Raw genomic sequence first — 13,779 nt, 5'->3', positions numbered from 1 at the left:
GGGCGTGTCTGACTCTTTGTGGCCCCGTGGACAGCACAGTGCGTGGAATTCTCCAGACCGGACACTGGAGTGGGCAGCCTTTCCCTGCTGCAGGGGCTCTTCCCAACCCAGGGTCGAACCCAGCTCCCCCTCACTGCAGGTGGATTCTCTACCAGCTGAGCCACCAGGAAGCCTATCCCTTCTCTAGCGGATCCTCCCAACCCAGGAATCAAACCGTGGTCTCCTGCATTGCAGGTGGATTCTTTACCAACTGAGCTATCAGGGAAGCCCTTATATTCTATTTAAAGCAGAATATATTTGTATTTCTAAGGCCTGCAAGTGGAGTTGGGGGTGTTGTTTATCTGTGGTTGTCTTCATTTAGAAGCTCAAGACCCAGAACCTTAGCACTTTAACTTCCTTACTTTCATAGTTACCTATGGGAAAATCTGACTTCGTTCAATAAATTATGGCCTAGTTTACAAGTTCATGGAGGCATCACAGCTCTGTTTTATTTAAGGCGGGGCCTACACATATGGGCTCAATCTCTAAAAACTCAAGTCTCTCACTTCTGCTTTTATCTGCGTGACTGAAGAGTGGTGATCCTGGCAGCTCCAGCAACTGACAGATTAAGGAGAAGTATTCTTGGAAATTTGAGAATATTAGATGAGCTTCTACTCTTCCCCTCTATGTTAAGGAATATTTTCTGCTTTAGCATGAAAGACTTAAATAGACTTTCTCAAGCTTTCTGTTTGAAAGTTCTATAATAACTTCCTATGTATTATTATCATTGGTACCCTTGATTGATTTCCCTTGTTCATATCTGAAACTTACCAATAATGTTTCTTGAATGGACTTTTAAATTATATTTTGCCATGTACTCTAACTCACCATCAGTTTATAGCTTAGTTACTTAGTTACATGTTTTTACCTAGACCTCCTCAGTGGTATTGGTGAAGTCCCTTCCATCTTTTAGATGTAGTTATGTAATTGAAATTTTATCTTTGACACGTTTTGTTGTGTTAAACTCTAAAATCCTAAAGTATTCAATACTTCATATTTTGAGTTTAAAATATTGCATTGGTGTTAGCTCTTGTTTAGCTCAGGCTTTGGTATGAGACCTAGCCTTATTTCTTGTCTTTACTGTATTATAGCTATGTGCCTTTGGGCAAATCACTTCTGTAAGCTTCAGTTCTCTCATCTGTAACATACGGATTGAGTACCTGCCGTGTAAGGCAGGTATTGATTAAATGTGGTAATAGCACATGTGAGTCGCTTACCCTGGTCCAGAGCACACTTAGTAAACGGTAGTGCTGATGGCTGTGTTTCTTGAACTCTGACATTAACAAGTAAATTCCTTGCACCAAAATCTTAAATTATGGATTTCAGTCATTTTTTGGATGTAATATTTACTGGTGACATCTTTCTTTGGTTTTTAAGGTATCCTTCTCTTGGGCATATGCCTGATGGATTTTGAGGTTAACGTTGATTCAGTGCAACAGCAGTAATAGATTTGTTAATTTATTAATTACTGTGAGGACATTGTTAGCTGAGCATCATCTCACACCTGACTCGTGCCTGTCCCCTTTGTCTACAGCGGTCAGTGGTGTTCACACGCTTACTGAACTGATCATAGACTGACAGCCTGGAGAGATCTTAGGATATATGCTCCTTTCTAAATTATCTCCTGTTTTGTTTCATCTCATCCTCTCTTGTCTTCCCATAGTCTTTTTGTTATCTCAGGCTTACTCATGTTAGCTTCCCAGTATAAATATTATAGAAAGCTCTTTAAAGTCTGAAAGCCATACGAAAATGTCTTTGTAAATGTCTTTGTAAATAAGCAAGGACTGTGCTCGTCTTGGTTTGCTGTATTTAGTGTCAGTGTTGTGTGCATAAAAATTATGTGTCTTTCCATGGCCTGTTTTCTTGTGTTACAAGGAAAAACAAAAAACCTTTTCCCTATATTTTCTTCTTTGTTTCCTTTTCTTACAGTGGTTCCCTTGATAACTACATGTGTTTTATCTTAATTCTAGTCAGCAGGTCATATTCATTATATTCCTGCCTTGTGCAAGCATAAAGTAAGTCTGTGCTTTTAAATTATCTTCCTCTGTTGTTATCAGTGAGAAATCTTTAGTTTGTTTTTCTCAAAAGGCAGTAGCGATTGTGATGAGGGAAGTTGGTGTCCTAAAACTACCTGGGGATTTTATATATGAAGGTGTGTTTTCACTGTGGAAATTATGACTCAGGTAGAGGATGGTATGAACATGTGTAATAGTGTACTGTTGTGGAAAAAGCTCCCTGGGTGATTCTAATGTCTGGTTCTTCTCTTCCACAGCCTTCCCATTCTAAAGGAGCTTTATTTTTCATTATTTACACAGCATTTTTTACTCATGGTCTTAAATTTCTTAGAGCTTATTTTCTTTTTCTAGTTGAGTACTGTTTTATCACTACCTAAAATTCCCCCAAACAGATTATAGATTAAGTGGCTTGCCCAAATTAGCATAAACAGGGTGAAAAAAAAGGGTGGTGGTTTTCATTTTCATTTTTCACAGTCTAGTTCATAGTGGTTATTCTAATATTTTCAGTGAAAGGTTGTTCAAACAATATATGTTTATCTTGTAAAGAGGAGGATTTAATTCTCTTTCTTAAATTACTATTTAGAAGATTTACAAGGATTTTAAAAATTGCCTGCTTGCCTTCCATGGAACGTTCCCTGCCTTCTAGAAAAGTTTTTTTTTTTTCTTTAGCATCTACAATTAGTATGTTTTCCAACTCCCTGCAGTTCACATGTAAAAGCTCCCTTCTTAACCATCCTTGTGTAGGAGGAGGAGCTGTTCACCTCCCCAAACACTTTTCTCATGCTTAAAGACTTAACCCCAACTTTATTCTTACTACTCATCGCTAAACATTACCAGTTCTTCAGATGAACTTTTGAAGGCCAGTTTCTTTTGTCCTTTCTCATGCTTCAGGATATGAGAAATAGAAAATGGTATTCTTTAAAACACATACCTTTTTTAATCACCTTCAAAATACAGGTGGGAAAGGAGTTGCCCATTTTCTTTTCTTTTTCCTGGTCTGTCTTACTGCAAAATATATAAAATGTAAATAAATTAAATTACATATAATGCAGTTTAAGTTTTTAAAAACCAAAGCACTTATAAGTATCATTCATGGAGAATTTCTGTGTTTAGGGAACCAACATGATAAAAAATCGTGGACTGAGAATCAGAAATAATAAAATACTACCAATTCATGTTTTGAATTGATATTATTTAATTTTCACCCTGTGATAATCACCTACAACAGTCCCTATTTTAAACAGATGAGAAAACTGAAGCACAAGGAAGTTATGTCATTTTTCCGAGGTAGAAGTCATGAAATTGGGTTTTAAACTCCAGTCCTAGATCTAACTAACTAAAGCAGTTAAATTACAAGATCAAGTCATTTCATCTGTGTTTTCTGTGAAGTTACTGCACAAGTAATCTCCAGTGTTAATTCCATATCTACCATTTTAAGTCCCTCCCACACTATACAGAGTACTTTAAAATGATATAGTTCTATTAATAGTAAAGAGAAACAAGTGGGTTCTTTAAGGCAGGAAATGCATTAGTGTGTTAGAGGCTCATTAAGAAGCAAGTCATGAATTCTGAGTCCTTTAAAGGTCCCTATAAGAATTTGTCCTTTAATAAACTTAATTCATGAAGATAAAATTTTAAGAACAGAAGCATGAACCTCCTGTACATACAGCAGAGACAGGGAATTTTTACCAGACTTGTATTTGGAAATGAAAACAGGGTCTTAATAAAGGATCTGATGGCTGATTTATCATAAATTAAATGTTGTGTCTTTTTCCTCTCTTTATCTTCAAAAAGACAGAAATGATTTGGAGATATACAATGTAGCTTTATCTGCTCCTCAGCTGCTGTCACCCTTTTTCTTCAAGTAAAGCAACAAAGTCCCTAAAATAGCTGAGGTGGGAGTTTGTCCCTGACTCAGTAGGCTTGTCTCTGAAGAAGACCTCCTTTCTTCCATTCTGGGTGGTGAGAGTGGAGGGAAAGAAGGATTTCTGATGTGGCCCCAAGACATACACTGCCCCAACTTGTACCTCTGTAAAGCCGGGTCAGCTAAATAGACCAGTTACAAGTGCTGCTGATCTATTCCTCTGTCCTTTTAGGGAGCTGGACTTGAAAGATGAGCGTCTTCTTAGAAATGTGGCCAAATGTTACACAAGCTCTTAGTCATGGTCTAACCTTCATACGACTTTGGTAATGCATCCAGACTAAGTCACTTTTCACCTATGCTTGCTAGAAGAGATGATAGTCTTGGTGCTTCTGAATCCCGGTCTTAATAGCTAATTTGGTGGGATAAGATACCTGAACCTGCTTCTCCTAAAGCCTGATTACCAGACATAAGCTTAATTTAATTCCCAGTAAAGAGTTTGCATGAGGGAGCCTGTAATTTGTTAGTTTTGAAAGACTGCTCATAATATCTGGATGAAGGGTAATCTTGATGGCCCTTTTGACATTGTGGTGTTTGCAGAGGACCTCGTGAAGCCTAAAGCAGTGAACTCAAACATGGTGAAATTTTTTGATCCTTTGTGATACTGCTATTGGTGAACTCCCCTCTATAAGTCTAGTTCGAGATTTAAAACTTACTTGAGAAGGGAACTGACATTATTGAGTGTTTCTATGAATTCATTATATGTACTAGTCAATTTTGCGTGTGTTTTATTTAATCCTTAAAATAACTTTGTGAGGTAGATACTATAGTCCTTGAGGAAACAGACTGAGTATGTCTAGGATTAGAATCCAAATTAAAATTTTGGTGTGATGGCTCCAAAGCCGCTGTTCTTTCTATCAGATTCACTGCTTTTCCATTCTTATGTTCCTCTGACAGACTGAACAGTGGGCTGCCTGAGTCATAGGTCTAACACCGTATTTCTTTCCTTCCCATTCTTTCTGTTACTTCAGGATTCTTTTCCTTTTTAACTGTGTCCAAGTCACTTATGTGTAGGTCTTCTGTTGCCTTAGGAAGTCATGGTTTTTGTGGAGTTCATGCCTTCCTGGTCAGTTTGAAAAGTGAAGTAAAAATTAAAGACATCCTTTCTCATCCTTGGAAGAAACCCCAAGTGTGATACAAGCCTTGCAGTTCTAGCACATAGCTTTCCTGATTAATTTTGGGAGGGAGATTTCCTCTATCAGATTGCCAGTATGTTTTCAATATTAGCAGTAAATGTTTTCAACACTATGAAGGTATATTGAGGAACACTAAATAACAAATATTTGAGTTAGATCAATCAAAATCAAAAGTTTGATCAGCTTTGACATGTAAACACCCGTGACTGCAATCAAAATAACATTTTAATATCCTCAAAAGTTTCCTTACATAAAAATTGATTTTCAGATTTGATGATGTAACACTGCAAGTCTCACGTGGTAAAAATTTTAAGACCTAGCTGGTCTTTTAACATAGAGGGAAAACCAGTGAGGCCTTTGAATACTTAAAAAGATGTCTTTTTTTTAATCTGAAAGACTGCTTGAGAAAGAGTAAAGTGTTAGATGTTATGACATTTAATAAAGCTATTTTTATTATTTGGTATTTTATTTAGTCTTGTCTTTATAATTTTCTTGTGAAATATTTTGCAGCCAAATTAAAAACAGCCATAGAAAACAAGGAAAATTGAACATCTGAGCCAGTCATCTAGATAGACGATAAATAAGAACAAGTTCAAACAATTGTGTGTGAAATCAGGACAGAAGGTAGTCTTGGCAGCTTTCTTCCTGCCCTGGGGAGCTTTCGGGGCTTCCTGACCCGGGGAAGCAGTGGCCTGGCGGCATTTATCCCTGTGGCCATCTGTCTCTCTCTTCTAGGACTTGGTTGAGGCCTATAATGATGTTTTGAGGAGAAGGAGGAATAAAAGACAGGTGTACTTCCACAAAGAACGTTCAGTGAGCAATCTAAGCAACCCTGGCTAGAACATCTTTAGAACTAGTGGAGAATTATTAGATGAACTGCACCACCAGTGGTCAGTGGGTGATAATTAAAAACCTTTTGTAAATCGCAAACGCAAACATAGCTAGGAGTGATTTTTTGAAAGGTTAAAAAAAATCCTTATGTTATCAACTTTTAGAGTGGTCCCTTCCCTTTTGTGTTCATACACAGGGTTTCTTTAAGGGAAACTATCCATCTTCTAACCATACTCTGTTTTTTACACACTCCTCTCAAATATTGTAAATGAAACAGTGACAGCAATATGTCCATTTTGTCACTACATGTGGTGGCTTCAGAGCACTGAAACTTCTTAGTCACCACTTCCTCTTGCCTCCTCTTCTGTGTCCTCCTTTGCTCGGTCACTAACAGCACCGGCAAATGTATTTTTGGGCTGCGCTGCGCCTTGTGATTCATGTTTGGCTTTTCATCCCTCTTGTATTTGTCCTTTGCCTTTTTCCCAGAGCGCTTCTTCCTCCCACTAGCCATATCATTAACCTGAGAGTCCAGTAGAGCTGTCACAAGCCCTGAAGCCTTATCCGTGTGCCATACATTTACTTATTCAGGAATCAGATTATTTTACTTTGTTACTCTCTGACCCTAGACAAGTTACCTCTCTCTTCTTCAGTTTTCCCATTTGTAAAATGAGTATGATAAACGTACTTTGCAGGGTCATTGTGAGGATTAAATGTCAATGTATATAAAGTGCTCAGACAGAGCTAGTAAGCTGTCTTTTTTTAAGTGTTTGCTTTTATGTTTAAGCTTTTACAGTCAAGATTATTACTGTACACACTGCTTTTACCTTTTTCCCAATATGCTTCTTCAGTTACCTTCAGGTAACTCAATTGAAGTATCTCCCCATACCTGTAGCAGTTAAGACTAAGCAGAGTCTTATAACCCTGAATTCTTTATCAGTCTCATTTTCTAGTTAGGTGATTTGCCTTTCCTAAACTATCATTGGGCTTCCCTGGTGGCTTAGATGGTAAAGAAACCGCCTGCAATGCGGGAGACCTGGGTTCGGTCTCTGGGTTGGGAAGATCCCCTGGAGGAGAGCATGGCAACCCCCTCCAGGATTCTTGCCTGAAGAATCTCCATGGACAGAGGGGCCTGGCAGGCTGCAGTCCATGGGGCCGCAAAGAGTCAGACATGACTGAGTCTCTGAGGCTAAGCACACACTCTAACACTAGGTCCTGCCGGTCACCACCAGTTCTTTCAGACCCATGTCTTTCCATTGTCAGGCGGTCATTTTAGCTGGCTCCCCTAACTCCAGTCAGTCACTCTCGCTTGCTGCAAATGATAAAAGAATCTTCAGGCTTTGTCTTGTTCACTGGCATAGTATTGCTTGGCATATGGTAGGCACTCAGTATTTGTAGGATGATTCATGGATTGGTATTCGCCACCTTTAGAAATTTTCTGTAGTATTAAGTCTAAACTCCCTAAGCCTTCTATTAGATTTTCACTGTTGCTGTTTAGTGATTTCACACAGTTGATGCTGTATTTCACCTCAGTAAAGTCACTTTTTATTCCATACTTATATTAATTCTTGTTTCCATATAATTCATATTTCTTGGGATGCCCTTCATTTGTCTTCTGTCATGCCTGTAGTGAAGTAAAGTGTTAGTTGTGCAGTCATGTCTGACTCTTTGTGACCCCGTGGACTGTATGTAGCTTCCCAGGCTCCTCTGTCCATGGAATTCTACAGGCAGGAATACTGGAGTGGGTAGCCATTCCCTTCTCCAGGGGATCTTCCTGACCCAGGGATCGAACCCGGGTCTCCTGGATTGTAGCAGACTCTTTACTGCCTGAGCCACCAGGGAAGCAGCCTGTGTCACGCTTGGAGCACACTATTTTTACAGAATTTTTTCTTTCTTGGCTCTGCCAACTCTAGTCCCACTACTGTTGTGTTATGTCTTGGCCCCTATGTCTGGTTTCCAGTGCATCAATTTGTATTTAAATCCTTGGTGGTTATGCTATGTCTGTTTTCCTTGATTATAAGCTCCTGGGGATCAAGGACAGTCTTGGCTTTCTTGTAACCTTCTGTACTCAGCACCAGTGACATACCCTAACACCTCTAGGTGTTTAGTAACTGATAGAGACCACCATTAGTTTTGTCTTTAATAAAAAGTTACGGGGCCATAAAATGGTGGGGGATTTGGGAATGTATTGTTCAAAAGAGTTTGTTCAAAAGAGTAATTCTGCTCTGTATAGGTAATTCTGGGGTAGTACTCAGCTCTGGTCTATATTGATTAAATTTTTGATACTTTATGATCTCAGATATTTAATGTGGGTAGAGGGTAACCCATATAACTAGCCTAAAAATATAATTAAATAATATTTGACTTCATGGCCTGAATTTTTTACATATTTATTTTTTAGTTTAATCTAAAACTGGAACATATTTATAATTCATTTTGCAATATAATTTGACTGGCAGAAGTGAAGAACAGAGTAAACCAGAAAATTTCATCTTAGATAAATTGAAGTTACTTTTACCAAAAATATCGGAATATAGGAGCTTCTTAGCAGTAGAATCTGGATAGTTTATTTCCAGCATTTAGATGTGAGGCTCCCTGAGCTGAAATAAGAAGATATGCCATCCAGCAGTACCTCATCCATAGAGTTTTTATTCTCACCCATTTGAATCTGAAAACTGAGCCCTTGACTTATTGGGCTGAAGGGCAGATGGGGAAAGACTCAGCTTTCCATTGTGATGAAAAAGTGAGTATTCAGATCTAGGAAGAGTCACAATGCCTGGTAGGCTGTACATCTCTTCTAAGGTTGGCTCGCACCACTGTTTGAGCCCTGTACAAGAAGCTGCCTCAGCGTCTCTCGTCCTTGTTTCCTGGGAGGCTAAAAATGTAGGCTGTCTTTTGGTCAAGACATGATTCTGCCTACAGTTTGACAGCTTTGGTTTGCTTTCCTGTTTTCTATCTCTTGTGGTACATGAATATGAAGCAGTGTGTATAAACCTAAAACCAATTTAGAGGTCATTTTTATCCTGCCTCATTTAGCTAATTGAGAAAAGTATTTGAGGTTAAAGAATGTTGCTCGAGGTTGTACACCTAATTAATAACAAGGCTGGGAATATCGTCATGGTCTCCTGATTCCAAAAGTAATGATTTAAATTGGTCTCTTGGGACTTCCCTGGCATTTAAGATTTCCCGCTTCCACTGCAAGGGGTGCTCAGATTTGATCCTGGTCAGGGAGCTAAGATCCTGCATGCCATACTGCGCGGTCAAAAAAAAGCAACCAAAAACCAAGGTGTAGAATAGTGCCTCTCTAAGAGAACTTTTTTTTAGCAGAACAGTTATGTAAATATATGGGCTTCCCCGGTGACTCAACGATAAAGAATCTGCCTGCAATGTAGGAGCCGCAGGAGACTGGTTCAATCCCTGGGTCAGGAAGATCCCCTGGAGGAGGGCATGGCAACCCACTCCAGTATTCTTGCCTGGAGAATCCCATGGACAGAGGAGCCTGGCGGGCTATGGTCCATGGAGTTGCACAGAGTCAGACACGACTGGAGGATCTTAGCATGCACGCATGTAAATATTTATATGCTCTTGTACCTATCAGGCTGGTATCAGTGGGATGTGTATCTGAAGGTATTTTCCTGAGAGAGATGATGAGTCTGTAGTGAACTCTCCACCTTCTCTTTGCTAGTTTTCCTAATGGTCAGGCCATCTGAAAGACACTGGTAGGTTGTTTCTTTGCCTTAGAACAAGGCTATATATCAAGTATGTACACAGTGAAGTTTGCACAACTGATTTTATAAATAACATACTACAGTGTGATGGCTACTAGTGTAGGAAACTGCTGGTGATCACAACTAGGCTTGAAACATCCCCATCTTTACAGTTTCATAGCAGTGTTCAGATTAATTAGTGAACAACACAGAGGCTGAACATTAAACACAGAGGAAGGGGAGATTCACGTGTATTAATACTTGGTGACTGAGGTCTCACCCCAGCCCATCTTACATAACATAGAAAGCATGCCCAGGTCAACCCCTGGTGTGTTGGTGACTGTTCAGTCTCATGTGGGATTCTTTGTATTTTCAGCCTATTGATAGTGGCCACAGAGATCAGTTTATTAACTCACCTGTTCATTGATAACCATTTCTCAGTGTCCCACTTCCCATATTCATTAGCCTGTGTATGAGTGTTTTGTATATAGATGTTTTTGGTTTTTATCTATATTGAACAAGGGACACATTATGAATACCTTACAATAAAGCATTCATTCAGTATGCCATCAAGTTCCCCAAGGGAAGCTCTGGTAATTACAATGCAGTTTATAAAGAAATTAACCATGGAATATCTTCTTTTAAACTGCAAACAGTTTTTATCCCCTCCCCTTAGCAGTGGGTTATAAACTTCATACTCCTTTTGTTCTTCCTTTTTAACCCATAGCTTCTTTGTAACAGATTGACTAATAATTAGGGTAAATAAAACACCTCAGTCACTTCTGTGGTAATTGTGCTAATGAGATTCATATATAAGCCATGAGCCAGTGGCAGCTGGTAAGCTTGTCATCTCTAGTTTGTGATTTCTTTCTACTGAGGTCTTCTGGCGAAGGAAGTCTAGGCATTAAGAGAACCACTCTGGGACACTATTGTGGAGAATTGGGCTTAGAGATCTGTTTTTTTTTTGTTTTTTTTTTTTAAGGTTAACTGATTCATTTCCTAAAAAGATAGCCCACTGTAGTTTGAATTTCCCCTTAATTTGGTCTGAGCATTGATATATTAGTAAATTGGGATTTTGTGTGCTTTTTTTTTTCCTTTTTTTTCTTAATGAAAATGTAAATAAGGCATGAAATGACTTAGAAGTGTGAGGGTAAGGAGCTAGGGCCCTGGTTCATTTGATAAACACTCAGATAATTGGGGGCTTCCCCGGTGGCTCAGACAGTGAAGAATTTGCCTGCAACGCAGGAGACCCAAGTCTGATCCCTGGGTCGGAAAGATCCCCTGGAGAAGGAAATGGCTACCTATTGGAGAATCCCATGGGCAGAGGAGCTTGGCGGGCTACAGTCCACGGGGTTGCAAAGAATCGGACAGGACTGAGCAACTAGCTAACACTTTAACTTTTTCAGATAATTGGTCACGGGCCTTGATAATGGTCGTTGACCACTGACAGAGATTGGTCTTATTTTACATTTTTTTCCCTTTTAAGTGGCAAGCCAGTGCGATATTTGAGCATTTGCACGATGTAAAGAAAAATGCATTCATTTAGGCTAAACCCTTTTTCATTTCTTCTCTTTCTGAAGGTGCACTCACAGAGTGCTATGATGAACTGGGGAATAGATACCAGCTTCCAGTCTATTGCTTGGCACCACCAATCAACATGATAGAGGAAAAGAGCGACATAGAGACTCTGGAGATTCCTGAGCCCCCGCCCAATTCTGGGTATGAAGCTCAGCTCCGTTTGCGCCTCTCCACTGGCAGAGACCTCAGGCTTGCGGTCCGCAGCACAGACACAGTGTACCACATGAAGAGACGGCTGCACGCTGCGGAAGGAGTGGAGCCAGCTAGTCAGCGGTGGTTCTTTTCTGGCAGACCTCTCACCGACAAAATGAAATTGGAAGAGCTGAAGATCCCAAAGGACTATGTCGTACAGGTTATAATGAGCCAACCTCTGCAGAATCCAACACCAGTTGAGAACTGACCTAGTCCTGTTGGCTGTCCCCAAATCCTTCATGCCCCTTTTTATTGTTGTTATCATTTCCTACTCTATGGCGTGAAATCTATTTTCACTGCTCTGAATTCCGTATGAATGGATTTAGTTCTGAGGAATTATCAGTGAAAAATTCCATCTGTGATGGAGACCAACAAAAATAATTAATAAAACACAAAGAGCCAGCCTTTGAGACTCATGTAATTACAATTTCTAATTCAAGAGGCAATTAAGAAATAGATAACCTTTTATTTTAAAATACCCAACAACTATGTAATGGCTGTATTTAAATGATTTGGACTGTAAATAGAAGAGTGCATCCATGAAGAACAGCATCAAACACCTGTGAATACAGAGTTCGTAAATATAATTTCCAGAAATCATCAATAACAGCTATAAAACTTGAGCTTTTTGAAATGGAAACTAAACAGCAGTACTTGAGGTTCAGTAACTTTTCTGGTCTTAGTTCTTTGCTCAAGTAATACTTAGCCATAAAGGAGTAGAGACTGGCAAATTGTGTTTCAGGATTGCTATTCCCATGCTCATAGGTTGAGCTCCTTATTTACGTTCACACTAAATTTTGGTGCCTTTCTAGCGCGTTGGTGGCAGGCATCTTTTCTGGAACACTAGGCAATAATTTAGTGCATTCAGATCTCTGATTTTCAACTGATACTTAGTTGAAAAGTCTATTGTCTTCTTGCTGCATAAGTATTTTGAAATGTCTGTTATAATGAAGCTGTTTTCACATCCAGGCTTAGAAGGTCACTACTATATATATAATACCTTTATTGATCTACCTATTCTGCTTGGAACTTTCAGAGCTAACTGTGCCCAAAATGCATGCACACTAGGCCAGGGAATGCACAGAATCAATAAAGTAATTATCTTGTCTCCCCCAGTTTGCAGGAAGGTTGTAAGGAAAACCTGTTCTGTCTGTGCCTAGGAGAATTGTGCCTGTCTTCAATCTTTCAGAAAAAAAATTTCAAGTCATAATTTACTAGTGAAAAATTTCCTGACATCACTTAAACATCGGCAGTGAGACCTAATGATGATACGTTGCTTTATACTTCAGTGCTTACCATAGCTCACTATTACCTGTAGTTGTGGTGGATGAGAATTTTCCTCTCTCATCTTTCCTAGCAAAGAGGCAAATTAAGAAGCATCTGCAGATTATAAGACTGAAAAATTCCATGGGATAACCTGATTCTGTACAATGACTGGAATAAAGCTGCCAAGGATTGTATTTAATTCAGAGCCTTTTCAAAGTTGGTTCCATAGGTGAGAAGGGGGCTAGCACATACAGTATCTCTGAAGCCCTGGGAATCCGTGAGATGGAGAAGCAGAGGCAAGAAGGCACTCACGTGGTTCTTAAATGGGAAGTAATCAGACCTCCACACTCATTTTGGATGTGAAGCACCATTATCAATTTCAATAGCAGACAAACTGCTATTTAGTTTAAATGTTATGTTTAAAATGTTATTAAATTTCCTATAGCCTGATTATATACAATATCTATAATTGTAACATAGCCTGTTTCTGAGAGCTTTAACTGTTTCTCTTTTTTATGCAATCATTTTAAAGATTGTGGCTACATTTAATTTAGCTTTGCTGATAATTGAATCTAAATTCAAGAGGAGACAGCAGCATTAATTCCAAAGGAATATTTTTATATGTGGAGGCAGAGGTATGTGAGGGTGTTTTAGTATAATGCCCCCATCATCAAAATGTTTCTTAATTTGTGTGCCACATTAAACAGCAGCATCTCTCAAAGTTTGTCAACTGGAGGAAAAAGAAAATGTTCAAATCTATTTTTCTTAAGTAAATTTGGTGATATAATTATCTATGGTTGGTAAAAGTTTTTTGTTTGTTGAGGATTTGAGCTCTGTTAAGAGTTTATTTTATTTTAAAGGAACATATACTTTGAATAACAATTTTCTGGGCATGTTTAACTAACCTAGGTGAGAAAACCATGGTGCTGTTTAATTGTAAATAGATTGATATAAGATTGGACCAATACTTGATGTGTACAATTTTAGTATGTAGGGTTTTTGTGCTTTTTTAAAAAAAAAAAAGTTCAATTTTTCTCTTTGTCTTTGCCTTTATTCTGGGTGTTTAACTATTATTACTGTCCACAGTAAGGGTAATC

At 38.8% G+C, this 13,779-nt stretch overlaps 1 protein-coding gene across 1 annotated transcript in view; it reads left to right on the top strand.

Annotated features, from left to right (window-relative positions):
• Positions 1–13,715, top strand: part of UBTD2 (ubiquitin domain containing 2) — a 58,911-nt gene extending 45,196 nt beyond the window's left edge. The window contains exon 3 of the mRNA XM_043887673.1: positions 11,227–13,715. Within this exon, the coding sequence (XP_043743608.1) occupies positions 11,227–11,624 (398 nt within the window). The 3' untranslated portion in view covers positions 11,625–13,715. The remainder of the gene's footprint in view (positions 1–11,226) is intronic.
• The last annotated feature ends 64 nt before the right edge of the window (positions 13,716–13,779 follow it).

The sequence above is a fragment of the Cervus elaphus genome, chromosome 25 (genome assembly GCF_910594005.1).
Source record: "Cervus elaphus chromosome 25, mCerEla1.1, whole genome shotgun sequence".
Classification (NCBI taxonomy): Eukaryota; Metazoa; Chordata; class Mammalia; order Artiodactyla; family Cervidae; genus Cervus; species Cervus elaphus.
Note: the sequence above shows the minus strand (reverse complement) of the source record. Positions and strands in the feature narration are given on the sequence as shown.